The sequence below is a fragment of the Microcebus murinus genome, chromosome 19, assembly GCF_040939455.1.
Source record: "Microcebus murinus isolate Inina chromosome 19, M.murinus_Inina_mat1.0, whole genome shotgun sequence".
NCBI classification, from domain to species: Eukaryota; Metazoa; Chordata; class Mammalia; order Primates; family Cheirogaleidae; genus Microcebus; species Microcebus murinus.
Window position 1 is genome coordinate 45,441,378 of NC_134122.1, and position 17,698 is coordinate 45,459,075.

At 37.2% G+C, this 17,698-nt stretch overlaps 1 protein-coding gene across 5 annotated transcripts in view; it reads left to right on the forward strand.

Moving 5' to 3' along the window:
• RYR2 (ryanodine receptor 2) overlaps positions 1–17,698 on the forward strand; it is a 644,030-nt gene that overhangs the window by 304,150 nt on the left and 322,182 nt on the right. For all 5 annotated transcript variants that reach the window (XM_075995501.1, XM_075995503.1, XM_075995502.1 and 2 more), the window contains 3 exons: positions 6,333–6,407; positions 9,415–9,571; positions 10,666–10,830. In XM_075995501.1, coding sequence (XP_075851616.1) covers positions 6,333–6,407; positions 9,415–9,571; positions 10,666–10,830 — 397 coding nt within the window. The remainder of the gene's footprint in view (positions 1–6,332; positions 6,408–9,414; positions 9,572–10,665; positions 10,831–17,698) is intronic.

A 17,698-nucleotide genomic window follows, 5' to 3' on the forward strand; every position in this document is an offset into this window, starting at 1 on the left:
GAAAATTGTTAAGGCAATAGATTTTAAGTGTTTTCACCACAGAGAAATAATGAGAGGTGAGACATATGTTAATTAGCTTGATTTAGTCATCCCACAGTGTATACATATTTCAAAACATCATGTTGTACACCACAAGTATATATAATTTTCACTTGTCAATAAATAAAGTGTATTGTAGCAGCTGCCAAAAAAGGCATATTGATTTGTATGTAAATTTTAAGACTGCGTATATATTCAGAATCATTTTATTTGATGTATAGAACTACTAGAAGCAAAAAGAGTATGTACATATGGCTGAAAGGGAATGCTGATATGGAAATGCATAGGTGTGCAATAGTGGAGGGACGGTCCCTAGCTTTCATTAGATCTCAGTGGCCATGTAACCCCAGAAAGGTCAAGAACTGCTGCAGGGGAGAACGTGTTACACAAAATGGGGTGGGCAGGCAGGGGAGCTGGGAGGAGTAAGGACATGCCATGTTGTGAAAACACTCATGTGGACCTCTGGAGAGAACCACCGAGTGAGGAACTGAAGCCTCCTGCCAACGGCCATGTGATGGAATCTTGTGACAGTGGGTCTGCTAGCCCCAGTTCGAACCTTAGTGACTGCAGCCCTAGCCGACATCTTTACTGCAGCCTCACAAGAGACCCCAAGCCAAACCCCAAGCCAGAAGCATCATGGATTCCTGACTCACAGAAGTAATGTAAAGTATTATAATAAGTGTTTATTATTAACAATTCAAAAGAGGAATGCTGAGATCCTACTGCTACCATTGAACTGTGGGAGGAGACTGGCACTAGGTGACTGATTCACGATAGAGATTAGGTAGGGTTTCATTTCCTATTTATGTTGTCCTGAGCGACTTTATAATTTAGGACTTATACCTTTGAATATCATCAAGTATATAATACTATTGATTTGGTAACAGTCAATTCAACTCAGGCAAACATTATTGAGTCCTTAACTCCCTATACAGAAGGATTGAATATCTCCTCTTCCTCTCCTCTTCCTCCTCCTCCTCCTCCTCATCATCATCATCATCTGCAGCCTCAGAGGTAACATTTGTTGTGCACGGACTTTTCCAAGTGGTGTACGTGGGTCATATCACTTTCCGTCCTTCCTCACAGTAACCCAACGAAGGTCATGCCCATTTTCCATATGAAGAACACAAGGCAGAGATAAGTTCAGCAACTTTCATAAGTTCATACAAGGAAAGGACATCTTCAGAAAGTTAATAACAATCAAATGCGAAAGTGAGTCATCAGCTTCTTGGAGTCCTGCGAGAAAAGTGAGCTAATAACCGCGGTGTCATCTAGTGAAGATGGCTCGCACGCAGCACTCGCGATGAAAGAAAGCAGCTTCCTTGCAGGCAGAGGCGTCTCTTTATGGCGTTGAATCTTTTGTTAATGTGTTTTATGATTCTGTCCTAAAGTCCACTAATTAGAATTGTGTATCCTATAAAATTTTATTATAAATATATGCCAACCTGTCAGGCTGCGAAGAGCTCCTAAGGATTTGTGCTTTTATTAATATGCTAATGCTGGTCTTTTCTGGGCCTCTGATTCTGCAGATGCACTGTCCTGGCTGTCAAAGTGTCTGCTCCTTACTGAGAAACAAGTGGTTTGACAGCTGAGATAAGACTTAAATTGTGTTTTATAGCCCAAAATACAAAAATAACTAACTACTTTGCTTTCGGTGGACAATATTGTAATAGTTAAGAGTGGAATTGATGATATAATAGGAATAATTTGTACTTAGAATAACCTTAAAGGGCCTCTTCAGGCAGTTTTATGTGATCAGCCTGAAATATGAGTTCCTTAACGAAATGTGTTATATTGGGGGATAATGTGTTATGTAGGCATAACGTACAGCCTGAGGCTAAACTTTCTCAAAGTACTGTTGAGCAAGCTCAGACTGCTGGTTATTGCATGTGCATGTTTTAAAAATTCTTATACTGTAAAATTATAGCGACTTTGACTTTTTCTGATTTATGAGGTGGGCGTTTTATCTAAAAAATTCTGTTAGAAATACCAATGTCCAGTTCTTTTAACACATTTTCTTTTTCTTAGTAGCTGGTACATTGCAAACTAGTTTTCAGTGAACGAGTGCTGCGTGAGGACCTTTGTATTTTCTTTTTTTTTTTTTTTGAGACAGAGTCTCGCTTTGTTGTCCAGGCTAGAGTGAGTGCCGTGGCGTCAGCCTAGCTCACAGCAACCTCAAACTCCTGGGCTCGAGCAATCCTTCTGCCTCAGCCTCCCGAGTAGCTGGGACTACAGGCATGAGCCACCATGCCCGGCTAATTTTTTATATATATATATATCAGTTGGCCAATTAATTTCTTTCTATTTTTAGTAGAGACGGGGTCTCGCTCTTGCTCAGGCTGGTTTTGAACTCCTGACCTTGAGCAATCCGCCCACCTCGGCCTCCCAAGAGCTAGGATTACAGGCGTGAGCCACCGCGCCCGGCCGTATTTTCTATATTTTTTCATCTTCCCTGAACATTGGCATCATTGCTGCCATTGGCACTAAAATCCCTTGTGCTGATCATCTCAAAAAGTGCTGTTGTTGCTATTGCTCTGTTTGACTTCTTTTTTTTTTTCATTTCAACATATTATGGGGGTACAAATGTTTAGGTTGCATATATTGCCCTTGCCCCTGACCCCGAGTCATAGCTTCAAGTGTGTCCATCCCCCAAACGGTGTGCATCACCCTCATTATGTGGGTGTATGCCCATCCCCTCCTCCCCCTCCCATCTGCCTTACACCCGGTGAATGTTACTACTATATGTGCACTTTGGTGTTGATCAGTTAAAACCAATTTAATAGTGAGTACACATGGTGCTTATTTTTCCATTCTTGGGATACTTCACTTAGTAGAATGGGCTCCAGTGCTATCCAGGATAATACAAGAGGTGCTAGATCACCATTGTTTCTTATAGCTGAATAATACTCCATGGTATACATATACCACATTTTATTAATCCACTCATGTATTGATGGGCACTCGGGTTGTTTCCACATCTTTGCAATTGTGAATTGTGCTGCTATAAACATTCGAGTGCAGATGTCTTTTTTATAGAATGTCTTTTGTTCTTTTGGGTAGATGCCCAGTAATGGGATTGCTGGATCAAATGGTAGATCTACTTGTATCTCTTTAAGGTATCTCCATATTGCTTTCCACAGAGGTTGCACTAGTTTGCAGTCCCACCAGCAGTGTTTGAATGTTCCTATTTCTCCACATCCATGCCAGCATTTATTGTTTTGGGACTTTTTGATAAAGGCTATTCTCACTGGGGATAAGTGATATCTCATTGTAGTTTTGGTTTGCATTTCCCTGATGATTAGAGACGTTCACGGTGGATAACAGACTTAAACCTAAGGCGTGAAACTATAAGAATTCTAGAGGAAAACACTGGAAATACTCCTCTAGACATTGGTCTAGGGAAAGAATTTATGAAGAAGACCCCAAAGGCAATCACAGCAATAACAAAAATAAATAAATAGGACCTTATCAAATTTAAAAGCTTCCACACAGCCAAAGAAACTATCATGAGAGCAAACAGACAACCTACAGAATGGGAGAAAATATTTGTATGCTGCACATTCGATAAAGGGCTGATAACTAGAATCTATTTAGAATTCAGGAAAATCAGCCAGCAAGAAAATACAATCAAACAACCCTATCAAAAAGTGGGCAAAGGACATGAACAGAAACTTTTCTAAAGAAGACAGAATAATGGCCAATAAACATATGCAAAAACACTCAATATCTCTGATCATCAGGGAAATACTTTTTCTTTAAAACTCTGGGAACTTGTTAGAAATGCAAATTCTTGGGCCTCACCTCAGACTTACTCAATCCTGAAACTCTGGAGATGGGGTCAGGAATCTGGTGTTTTAAATTAATATTGTAAATTGACACACGGGTGATATTTTAATACATGTATACAATGTGTAGTGATAAAATCAGGGTAGTTAGCATATTCATCACCTCAAACCTTTATCATCTTTGTATTGAGAACATTCAAAATTCTTTCTTCTAGATGTTTGAAAATTATTGTTAACCATAGTCATCCGGAACACTGGAATTCATTTGTCTAGTCTAGCTGTATTAAACAAAGTCCTGTCATTCCTGATAACAAGGATGAGCCTAGAGAATATCATGTTAAGTAAAATAAGCAATCTGAGTTTTAACAAGCCTTTGTGGGTATTCTACCTCACTAAAGATTGGGAACCATTTATCCAGATCAGTAGGCTTTACGCTGAAGATGATTTTGTCCACAAATGAACATTTGGCAATGTTGGAGACATTTTTGGTTGTCACAGATGGTGGTAGGCTACCTCTGGAATGTAGTAGGTAGAGGCCAGGGGTGCTGTGAACATACTGCAGTGCACACACGTGACAGCCCACCCAACAGAATTATCTAGCCAAAAACATCATAGTGCTAGCTAGTATGGAGGAACTTGCCTAGACCATGGTTTCTAAGTCTTGGCTTCCCCTTACAGGTAGCTGGAGACTTTTTAAAAATCCTAACTACAGATCTGTTTAATTGGTCATTGATGACACCACAGCATAAAGATTTTTAAAAGTTATTCACATGATTACATTGCCAAGATTGAAAATCACTGCCGTGGACACTGGTCATTATGTATCTTATACTCTTGGGTCTTAATGGGTGGATAAGGGTGATCCTGAACTTGCTGATCAATTTTAACACCAATTTTTGAAATGTCCTTTACAAAAAATGAAATTTGAACAAGCTTCTAGATAATCTAGATCTAACTGCCAATTTAGAGGTACATGTTAAAAGATACCATGAGGTTGCAATGGGCCACATCAGGAATGTAGAAATTCCTCCAGGACAAATGACACAGACTATTTTTCATTAAATAAATGGCAAGAAGGAAAGAAAAAAAAAATAGAAGAAGTGGGGCTGTTCTAGAATAAAAGAAACTTGAGACATCTAACCAGTTAAGGACATCTTGTTTGAGTCTTGATTTATAAAGCAGTAGGAAGAAATAAAAGATATTTGTGAGACAATTTGGAAAATTTGAACATTGACTAGATATTTTATAATATCAAATAATTTTTAAGGGTTGAATGTGGAGAGGAAACTGGAGGTTACAGGTAAAGCAATGGTATGGCTACGTGGATCATTGTTGAAGTTGTGTGCTGGGTGTATAGGGGTTTATTTTAATATGCTGTCTACTTTTGTGTATATTTGAAAAGTTTCGTAATAAAAATATTTATAATGAGAAGGAATATCTAAACAGGTAGAAGGAAAAGCAGATGAGAATGGTCTTAGAAAAACTGTCAAGACAGTAAGAGTTTCCATGCTGTTAAAAAAAAAAAAAAGTCTGTTGGATTTGGTAACATGAAGATCATTTGATGACCTTACCAAAATCTGTTTCAGTGGAGAAGTGGGTCTGGAACGTTTGGAGGGCACTGTAAATTGACAGGAAGCAAGTGAGCCAGAAAAGAGGAGAGGAAAACGTGGGCACACATGGTATTGTTAATTTGAGACAGAATAGGCTTGGGTTTATTTAAATGATGAGACGGACCCTATGGAGAGGGAAATAGTGAATACTAGGGAAAGAAACAGGGCGTGTGCATCAGCTTTGGTTTCCCTAAAACAATCGCAAAGGGTTGGCATGGAGATCAATTTGGATAATGTATGTAAATTACTTAGCATTGTGTACAGCATATTAAATTATTATGAGAGTTTTAGAACTTGGGTACATGTGATATGCATTCAAATAAGTTCCTTTTTGTGACTCTTCTTAATATTTTGATATAAGCTTCAGAATTCTACATTAAAATACTAAGACTTGGTGTTCTTACATTTCTTTAAATGCTTTCTGTATCTGAAGCAGAATTTAGAACTGCAAATAATTATATATGTGTGTTGAAATAATAATATATTGAGCTATATTTAAACTGATAACTGAGTACTTTTATGGACCTAAGTTAGATGAGTAACTTAAATCTATTTGCTGGAAGAGATGAGGGAGGGAGGGAAACAGGGAGAGGGAGAGGGAGGAGAAAGAGAGAAAGAATTGAATGAATGAGATTAAAGGGAAAAAGTGACAAGAGACAATATGTTTAAATCAATCAAATCAGTGTTTATTCAGGACAAACTTACATTGATCACTGTTATTGTTATTTTGATTATTTTTATTTCCAGCTGTATTGTCTCCTGCCAAAAAGTATGTCTTTAACTGTTTATCCACACTCTTGTCCCATTTGCTTTTTCTCTTTTAATTAACTTGAAAAATAAGAGTCCAAAGAATGAAACATGTTAAACTCTAACGGGCTTTTTTTGTTTGTCTAAACAGAACTGTTCATTTTGAAGGCGGTGCTATATCTGTTCATGCTCGTTCCCTGTGGAGACTGGAGACACTACGAGTTGCGTAAGTAGAACTTCTGAACACAGCCTATGCTCCAAGGGTACTAACTACCTCATTGCTCTACACCTCTGCATCTGTGTGAAACGGTCATTGCTAGCAAAGAAACACAGGGAACACTGAGAAAGTGGGGGAGAGTTTTTTCTTTTCCCTCCCACCTACCTTTATTTATCTTCTCTTAGTCTAAGTTCACCAGCAGGTAAACCTGAGAAGGAAGCAATCATTTTGTAGATTCTGCTTTTGTCTTTAGCCTCATTTGTTTTAGTAACATCTGTAGCCCAGACCCGGCAGAAAGGCCTAGGAGGAGGGACTGATGTAAGGTTTGGAGACAGGACAAATTCTTTGCAAGCCTGTCGCACGTTTCAGATCTGACAGACTTCAGCTTTAACCTTCCAAAGGCACATTTAAAACAGAGGAAACTGGAACAATAGGACAAGTGTCATTACTGGCACTATATTTGTCACTATATTTACTTAAAAATAGCTTGATAGCTGAGTAAAAATCTGGATTGTAATAAAAGTCACTGTGTGAACATTATAGTAATAAGAATTTATATTTTATATATTTTCTTTTTTTTCCTGGCGACTTTAAACAGCTGTCTGGAACCTTTTAGTTCCTTTAAATAAATAACAATATTGATGAAAAAGGTGTCATTTGGGGCTAATTTAAATAGAATTAAAATGTCAGTCAGATTATTTTTTTAATAATTGGAAGGTTAGCCTTTTGCCTAAAAGCAATATATTTTCAAAGTATTCTTCCCTATTGTATTGGGCTTTAAAGAAATTATTGATTTAGGATTATAGCCTTCATGTGTGGGAGTGGGACCATTTTACTATAGAATAACTGTCTTTATAGACTTTTTTTTAAATTTTGGGATTATTGACTTTCTAATGATGATTTAAATAGTTTAGCAGTCTGAAGTTGTTTTTGCTCACATGTCCCATAGAATAATTTTGAAAAACTTTGTATATCCTTGAACATTGTAAGGTCAACATAGAACGTATTTCATTATCAGTTTATATAGATGCATATAATATACCTTTCAGTGTATTTTAAGTAGTGATATTTTAAAATAAAATGGTTACACCACTCTTTCAAAGTATCCAATTGAGTATAAGTACTGCTGTAATTTAATACCCATTTTCATTTATTTAAAAGTACTTGACCTAGCATGGTGGCATGTACCTGTAGTCCCAGCTACTCAGGAGTCTGAGGTAGGAGATCACTTGAGCCCAGGAGTTCAAGGTCATCCTGGGACATAGCAAAACCCCTGTCTCAAATAAATAAATAGAAAAATAAATACATCTTCTTTAACAGTAAGAAATTTATATTATACCTCTTTCTCATTGAAATTATATTTCTATTATGACTGATTTTCTTGTTCATTTCATACTCCTATGCAACAAAAATATATAAATGAATTTTTTTTTTTTTTTTTTTTTGAGACAGAGTCTCGCTTTGTTGCCCAGGCTAGAGTGAGTGCCGTGGCGTCAGCCTAGCTCACAGCAACCTCAAACTCCTGGGCTCGAGTGATCCTTCTGCCTCAGCCTCCCGAGTAGCTGGGACTACAGGCATGAGCCACCATGCCCGGCTAATTTTTTTTTTTTATATATATATATTAGTTGGCCAATTAATTTCTTTCTATTTATAGTAGAGACGGGGTCTCACTCTTGCTCAGGCTGGTTTTGAACTCCTGACCTTGAGCAATCCGCCCGCCTCGGCCTCCCAAGAGCTAGGATTACAGGCGTGAGCCACAGCGCCCGGCCTTATAAATGAATTTTTTTATGTTTCTTATGTTAATAAGTCTGTAACTTTAACAAATTCGTCTATATTAATACCATTAATTGGTAATATTAAATTTCTTTGATATAAACATGAAATTGATCAAATTCACCTAAATATTAAAACTTTTGATAAATATTAAAGTAAAATTTTATTAGAAATGCATCTCTTAATGAAATGAAAGAGGAAACTGATAAGGCAAAAAAGGGAAAAACTCATAGCTTTTATATATTTTGTAATCAGAGAATTTAAGGAAAAGGATTTTAAGTATATACACATATTTACTTTGTGTATTATAAAAATGACTGATTAAAGAAATGACAATAATTGCATATGTAGGTAATAATTATATTATAATTTGTCAACATAAGTACAGTTTAGAGAGGTTTTGTTGCCTTTATAAAATAGATTCCAAATGTGTTTTCAAAATTTATAGATATACCTACACTTCATGATCGTGTGCTTAAAGAAATCAATTCTTTTTTGAGCCAAGGCCCTAAATTTGTCACAATTTTGGTAAAAAAAAAACATGAAAGCTTCTGAAAACCTGAAAGGACTTCATTTTACTGTCAGTAATAAGATTGATGAGCCATAGCTACAGAAATCCAGATTGTTCTGCCAACCTTTGCATACTTTCCATTAAGTGATCTTGATTGTGTTTCTCTGTTGTTATTTATGTTTGTATTTTGAAATGGGAAGTTTGGAGTTTGTTTTCACTTTGATTATGGAGGATTGATATATAGAAAATATATGATCTTAGTGTAAGCTGCAGAGGAAAGGGGATGCTAATTGTCTCTTAGAATCCAGATGTCATTGAGGGGAACAACCTGGCAGAAGGCAGAGCAGGTAGTTTTTCAGCCATTTAATAGGTTAAAGAGAGAAATGCTTGCTCTAGTCTGTGACTCTTGATTAATACTATTTTTGCCTTCCTGTCTAAAATAGGAAAGTAGGAGGTGCATATGTAAGGAATATAATTATTTTAAAGATATTTTTCAGATTACATTAACTCTGAACTACTTTGATTTTATTGTAAATATGCAAATTAACCTGGATTCAGTTTGAATGTTTACAGTGGCCACATGATTTGCTTTTTCTTTGTATTTAGGAAATTATAGTGAAAGATCCTGCTTATGTTTGTGATAGAACTGTATTTCCTAATGCCATTTTTTAATTAGCTACTTCTGCCATGATTTCGGATGCTGTTAAATCAAGTCCTAAATGTTTTCATTAGGTGGAGTGGAAGCCACATAAGATGGGGCCAGCCATTCCGACTACGCCATGTCACAACAGGAAAATACTTGAGTCTCATGGAAGACAAAAACCTTTTACTCATGGACAAAGAGAAAGCTGATGTAAAATCAACAGCATTTACCTTCCGGTCTTCCAAGGTAAGACAGAAAATACTGTTTTGGATTTCCTGTAAGTATATCCCCATCACCTTTCCTTTGATGGGGATAACTCCTTTGATGTTAGAAATGTAGAAAGAAATGAAGTGAGCATGTTTTACATGTATTTCTAAATTCCCACTTTCTCTCTTCTCCAAAAAAAAAAAAAATAAATAAATAAACCAATTTCCTAAACTACTAAAAAACCTGTGCAGGTGTTTCACTTGGCTCATAGTTCTTTGTTTATTTACGTAAAACACATCCTTCCAGCTCCTCCTTGTTTTCTTAGGCATTGACAGTATACAGTTTGCACAAATCCTGCAATGTATAACAGAATGAGGATAAAGCACACCAGAATATTTTTGTCAAAGATACATTTACACACCCACTCTTGCATGTAGACCTTTCTTCTTAGCCCCACTGAATAACTTTTATGATAATTATATATTTTTGTTCATAATATAATGAAGATTTGTGCAACCTGGGCATGATGATAGGACTTACACTGAACTACTGACTGGCTTTTGTCTTAGAAAGGCAAAACTTTGTGTTCCTGCTATAAATAAAGGTTTGCCTTTGTATTTCTGAGGTTAGTATGTACTCATCTGGGTATAAGCATCTTCAGAATGTTATGCAGGGCTCATCTTTTTTATTTTTAACTTACTATTTATTTTCAGTACTAGAAAATTCTAAGGATTCATTGCCCTTCCTAATATTCTGTATTCTGAGTGAATTCAAGATGGATTTTAATAGCAGTATTATTAGGTGAGAAAAGGTATAGATACCATGCATAACATATTCATAAGAAGGTCATGCCTGTAGTCCCAGCTACTTGGGAGGCTGAGGCAAGGAGGATAGCTTGAGCCCAGGAGTTTGAGGTTGCTGTGAGCTATGATGACTCCACTCTGCTCTACCACAACAGAGTGAGACTCTATCTCCAAAAAAAAAAAAAAAAACAAGAATAGACTATTTTACTACTATTATTTCAGGGGACTTTGAGGGCTGAAATTTTCAAGGAACATATTTATAAGGCAAAGTTGGTTATATGCTAGTATTTTTTAAATGTTTGCTAATCTTTTCCCCCCATTGCCCTTTAGGAAAAATTGGATGTAGGGGTGAGAAAAGAAGTTGATGGAATGGGAACATCTGAAATAAAATATGGTGACTCTGTATGCTTCATACAACATGTAGACACAGGCCTGTGGCTCACTTACCAATCTGTGGATGTGAAATCCGTGAGAATGGGATCTATACAACGTAAGGTAAGGTTATATAATAGAAAAGCACAATCTGTAGTAGTCATTTTTTATAAATAAAATACCTAGGCACGGGTCAAAAAGAGGTAGCTAACTCAGCCACATGCTAAAGTTCATAATTTTACATGCTAAAGGTCAAATCCCACTATAATAGACTCTTTGGTTTCATAAGGTGAACACTGCTGGACATTACATCGCTGATATATAGGATTATGGGATTCATGTATTTAAATATTAAATGAAAACATACACAATAGTGGCTTCTGGAGTCTAGCTTAATCTACCCAATTTCACTTTGTCCTCCATGCCCCTGCTGGGTCCTTCACTGACATCCCCTTGGTTACAAGACAAGGGTCACCCTTTTTGGTGGTGATATTATATCCTTCCGGGCCTGCCCCATTCTCCTATTCTTTTCTTAATTTCCAGGTATTGTTTTCAATTTCCCCAGCTTGTCACTTAGAGCATACTCCTTGCAGTCTCTCAAAAAAAAAAGCATAGTTTTTACACACCTGTGCCTTTGCACAGACTGTTTCGTCTATTTGGAATACCCTTGAAAACATTTTTTGTCTGCCTGACTTCTGTCTGTCATCCAAGAATTAAATTTAAAAATCATCTTAGAAATTATTCCTATCTCATCTTATCAGCTGCTTCCTCCTTTGTATTCTCATAATATTTGCATATAATTTATTAAATTTTATATATACCTTTTGTGTTGTTTTGTTTACTAGGCTACATGTTTCTTTCTTTCTCTGTCTCCTAATTTTTGAGTTCCCTGAGGGAGTACATGGTTCTAGAATGTTTATATTTTTACATATGACATATGCAGCACAGTGCACATAACCAAATGATAAGATGTGTATTGAGAAATGTGAAACCATGAAAGGAAGGCTTTGGCTAGGCAGACATTTTTATTTTCAATACATGTATTAATCATAATCTGTACATACATTCCAGTATAGATTATGTACTGTCACTGTGATCTATTTAGAGTGACAAGTGCTGATCTTAGTGAAGTTAGAGGCTGGGATTTGGCTCGAATGCATCCCAGTACTACCTTCTGCAGAGATTTGGGTGGAGATCCGCAGACAATTCCCTAAGACCCGTGCCAGCTTTAAAATGAGATGATCACTCGTCTTTTAGGTCTCTGATCTAGGCTCATAAATTTAGATGTATTTGTAGATATTTGATATTTGTGAAGTAGTCTTTATTTCTTACAACTGAATTTGGCATTTAAAAAGTTTTTTATTATGCGAAATTCAAATGCATACAAAATAAAATAACAAGTAAACAGTTTAATGAATCCCTGTGTCTCCACCATTCACCTAAACATTTTAATTGCTTTCCCACTCTTCTTTCAATTACATGTCCCACCCTCTACTGTGTTCCACTATATTATTACTTATTTTCAATTTTTTGAGGTAAAATTTATACAAGTTGACATCTGTATACTTAGCTGTAGAGTTTTGATAAATGGATACAGTGGTGTGACCACACACTTACCTCCATATGGAACATTTCCATTTCCTCAGAAGCAGCCCAGGACTTCTTGCCAGGTTATCCCTGCTCCTCTTCTCCATGGGCAACTGCTCCTGTGATGTTTTCCGCCATAGATTAGTTCTGCCTGGTGTAGAACTTCATATAAATGAAATCACACAGCATGTACTCTTTTGTCTATGACTTCTTTTGCTCAGCAAAATGTCTGTAACATTTTATTGTTCTGTGTTTGGGTCCAAATTGTTTAAGCTACTTTTTGAGGTCCTTAGAAACCAACGAACAAGAGGTTAAACTAAGTTCAGTTCTCAGTCTAAGAGGGAGGGGCAGAAAGGAAAGGATGAGGCAAACATGTATATTTGTGACTTACTCTATCTCTATTACGAGACTCTGAGACTGGAGCCAGGTCTTTTATTTCTGTGTTCTTAGTATCTAGCAGAGTGCCGGAACCATAGCAGTTGCTCAGTGAATGTTTCTTAAATGAAAGCATGTATTTTCAAGGGTGTGAAGTGCTAGTCGAGTTGGTGAGATCGCCCATGCACCTGTTAGCTTGGTCTGCAAATGCATTAGCATTGCAGAATTACCAGCCTTAGTGAGCTGGGTTAGCATTTGTAAGGTGAATAGCTAATGTAGTCAAAATTGTGGCAAAAGAGGTTGATTCGACTTTAAAGCAGTTTTTTATTTTGATGGTGATCTTTGGCCGTGGTTATTCTACCAGCTTTAGCATATTTTTTTCTTAATATTTTATTTAGAAAAGTTTCAAATGTGAAAAGTTAGAAAGCTAGGACTAATGAACATCCATATACCCTCAAATTAGGTTCATCAATTATTATAGTTCACAAGATTGGCTTTCCTTCCATCCCTTCTTCCTTCTTTTACTCTCTACATGTGTACACACACGTACACACACAGAAACATCCACAGTGCCATTACATACCATTATGATAATTCTTTTGCATCATCTGATATCATGTTCACATTCCTATTTCTTTTATTGTCCCAATAATATCTTTTACGGTTTATTAAAACCAGGATGCAAAGTTCATATAATTATTTATTTTTATGCCTTTTCAGTCTCTCTGGCACCCACCCACCAGGAAGGTATTCAGTTCCTTAATCTAGAACAGATCCTTACCGTGTTCTTGCCCTGTGCCATTGAGGTTTATAAAAATCCAGGCTAGTCATAGGACGCCTCACATTATGGTTGTGTCTGACTTTTTTCCTCCGATTGCCTCTGCTTTTTATAATTCCCATGAACTTGAAGTTAGGTCTAGGACTGTGCTGTCTAAGTCAATAGTTACTAGCCACATGTGGCTATTTGCTGTTTGTATGTGGCTAGCGCTAGAGGAAAAACACCTTTAATATAATTCTAATTCTAATTAAATATAATTTAATTAGATGCTAATCAATGTAATTCTAATCAATATAATTAATATTCTAATTAATTCTAATTAATATAAATTTAAAAACTTATACTTGATTAAGTTATTGGAAAATTTTTTATGTATATTCAAAACAACTTGGGTATGTGAATATACTCTTTTAAGGATAAATATCATGAATTCTAAAGCTGAGTATTTTTAATAAAAATTTAGTGTTTGAATTGAAATATTCTGTAAGTCTAGAATACACCCTGGATTTTAAACACAAAGTATGAAAAAATAAGAATGTGAAAAGTCAGCCAGGCATGGTGGCTCATGCCTGTAATGCTAGCATTCTGGGAAGCTGAGGCAGGAAGATTGCTTGAGCTCAGGAATATTCAAGACCAGCGTGAGCAAGAGCAAGACCCTGTCTGTACTAAAAATAGAAAAATTAGCCATGTGTCATGTCCTGGCGGGCACCTGTAGTCCCAGCTACTCTGGGGGCTGAGGCAGGAGGATCACTTGAGCCCAATAGTTTGAGGTTGCTGTGAGCTATGAGGATGCAACAGCACTCTAGTCTGAACCACAAAGCAAGCCTCTGTCTTGAAAAAAAAAAAGTGAAATGTTCCATTAACAATTTTTTATATCGATTACATGATGAAATGAAAATATTTTGGACATATTAGGTTAAATCAAATGTATTATTAATGTTAATTTTAAAACTTTTACAATATGGGTTTTAGAGAATTCAAAGCTTCATATTTTAGAAACACCTTCCTGCACTACCCTCCTCCCTGTGCCTCCTTCACATCAAGGATAAATACTGCCATTTCTTGTGACAGTGGAGGTGAGTCTTATTGTTGGGCTTTTAATTTTTAATTGAGTGAGAGTGATTTTATTGGATTTTCCACAGTGCATTCTATGTTTTTAAATGCCATGTCTACCAGAAGGGTGAAAGTTCAAAATAGATTTCACAAATCACAGAGCACAGAAAAAATAAAATTCTTAACTCAGATATTACTTTCTAAGAGCTCTTGTCTAGCATCGCATTTTTCTCATAGCTTTCATCAAAAGTTTGATGATGATGTATGGTTATGGGGAGAAATGGTAATGTGGACGGGAAAATCCAAACTCTGAAATATTTGAAAGAAGTTTATTCTAAGCCAAATTTGAGGACCATGACCTGGAGCCACTCCCAAGAAGCCTTGAGCAAGTGGACTTGCTCTGGCTGGGTTACAGTTTGGTTTTATACATTCCAGGGAGACAGGGGTTACAGGTAAAGTCATAAATCACTGCATGGGAAGCATACATTGGCTTGGCCCAAAAAGGTGGAACATCTCAATTGGGCGCTTACAGGTTATAGGTGGGTTTAAAGATTCTTTGGCTTGTAATTGGTTAAAGACATGAAGCTTTGTCTAAAAACTTGGAATGTTTCAACATAAGGAGCTGTTATCAGAAATAAGCCACTGGACATAGATTTGTTGTGTAAATTGAGGACCTGTAGGTTTGTCTTGCATACCCTCAGGCCTGTTATTGGGTTACAAAAGGATGTCCCCAAGAAGGGAGGGGGGCATGGTAAGGTATGTCCGACCTCCTTCCTCCTGGCAGGCAATTTAGTTTTAGGCTATTCCTTTGACCATGAGGGGGTGCATTTAGTCAGCCAGCGTGTGTGTGGGGTGAGCCTTAAAATTTTATTTTAGTTCATAGTAACATGTAGGTAGTATTTTTATAAAGATGGAAATAAATTTCAATGAGAAAAATCACTCGCAAGTCTTTGGGTATTATTTCTCCATTCTATATGCTTAAGTGGTAAAATGCAAAAAAAAAAAAAAAAAAAAAAAAAACAAAACAAAAAAAAAACACCAAGCAAAAGAACAAAAAAAGCTTTGAACAATTGTATTCAACCTTTTTTTGCTAATGTTCCTCTCAAATGAGTTTTTAAAACTGCATTCTAGGCCAGGCGCTGTGGCTCATGCCTGTAATCCTAGCTCTTGGGAGGCCGAGGCGGGCGGATTGCTCAAGGTCAGGAGTTCAAAACCAGCCTGAGCAAGAGCGAGACCCCGTCTCTACTATAAATAGAAAGAAATTAATTGGCCAACTGATATTTATATAAAAAATTAGCCGGGCATGGTGGCGCATGCCTGTGGTCCCAGCTACTCGGGAGGCTGAGGCAGAAGGATCACTCGAGCCCAGGAGTTTGAGGTTGCTGTGAGCTCTGACGCCACGGCACTCACTCTAGCCTGGACAACAAAGCGAGACTCTGTCTCAAAAAAAAACAAACAAAAACAAACAAACAAACAAACAAAAAAAAACTGCATTCTACATCACATGCTTTTCATTACAAGTTTAAATACTTGGGAATAAAGTGATTTTTGGCGTACTGCAAATATTAAAGCATATTTTATATCCTATCTTTTTAACTATGTCATTTGGAATTAAGTACCAAGAGAGTGTGCTGTTTCCTTGCTTCATTCTGCTAAATTCACCAAAGCACCACACTCTGACAGTTGTTTCTTCTAAGTGCACCTCACCCCAGACCCCTCCGCTCTATCCTTAGAAATCCAGTTCAGCCTTTATAATCTTCATGTGCACTGTTTCCAGAGCCTTCTCTTCTGTCTCTCTGCCTATAGCCTCACCTCTTTCCACTCCACTCTGACCTTGTGACTGCCCTGCTTACAACCCTTCATGGCTGAGCCTAACCTCCTGTAATAATGCCAGTCTCCTTACCATGACACACCAGGTCACTCCTCTCACCTCTGGCCGCCCCATCTTCAGTCCATTCCATTAACTCCAGGGTTCTTAATCATTACTCTGTTATATGTTGCGGCTACTTTTTCCCTCCTCAGCTCAGTAGCGAAAAAATTGTTCATGGAAAAAAAGCCAAACTCTGTAAAATAATTTTAATGAGATTTATTCTGAGCCAAATTTGAGGATCATGACCTGGAGCCACGCCCACAAAGCCTTGAGCAAGTGGATTTGCTGTGGCTGGGTTAGTTTGGTTTTATACATTTCAGTGAGACAGGGGTTACACAGGTAAAGTCATATATCAATATGTGGGAGGCATATATTGGTTTGGGCTGAAAAGGTGGGCCATTTCAAGGGGGGTTGCCTACAGGTTATAGGTGGATTTTAAGATTCTTTGACTTGTAATTGGTTAAAGACATGAAGCTTTGTCTAAAGGTTTGGAATGTTTTAACATAAGGCGCTTTTTATCAGAGACAAGCCCCTGACATATATTTGGTGTGTAAATTGAGAGCCTGAAGGTTTGTCTTGCATAGCCTTAGGCCTGTTAATGGGTTACAAAGGATGTCCTCAAGAAGGGAGGGGGTATGATGAGGCATGTCTGACCTCTCTCCTCTTGGCAAGCAATTTAGTTTTAGGCTATTCCTTTGGCCATGAGGGGTTCCATTTAGTCAGCTGGTGGGGGATGAGCCTTAAGGTTTTATTTTAGTTCACAGAATGAATAATTACTCGAAACACATAGTGTTTAGAGAGAAAGGGAGAGACCAAAATCTAAAGGAGAAAATGGCCTCCTCAGTTAACTTCCTCCCCGTATTTATTTCTAAGGACATATGCAAAGGGTCAGGACCATTAATTTCTTTAGCACCTTCCATGCAGGCCAGCTGTTTTCAGCTTACCTTTGCACTCAGCAAACAAGTGGCAGGCATTTTTGCCTGACCGTTCATTCACCTTGCTCACTGTTCTTTCCATGCATCCCTCTATCCATCCATCCTTCTATCCTTTCTTCTAGGCCCAGCCCCTACATGATCTCATTCCTTAACCACAGATGAAAGTCAGAATGGGACTTCCATTCTCTGTCATAGGCTAACTGGAAGCTTGCCTTTCTAGAATAGTTTGACAAGTGTGAGTGAAAAGCTACACAGTCTTGATTAAGTTAGTGAAGTCACATGTGAAATTAACTTTATAGGCCATAAAAGAGATAATCAAATTCTCTACTATAAACTCCCTAGTACTTCTAGAACTACATACTACACTAGATTCTTATGGGGAGACTTTGTGGT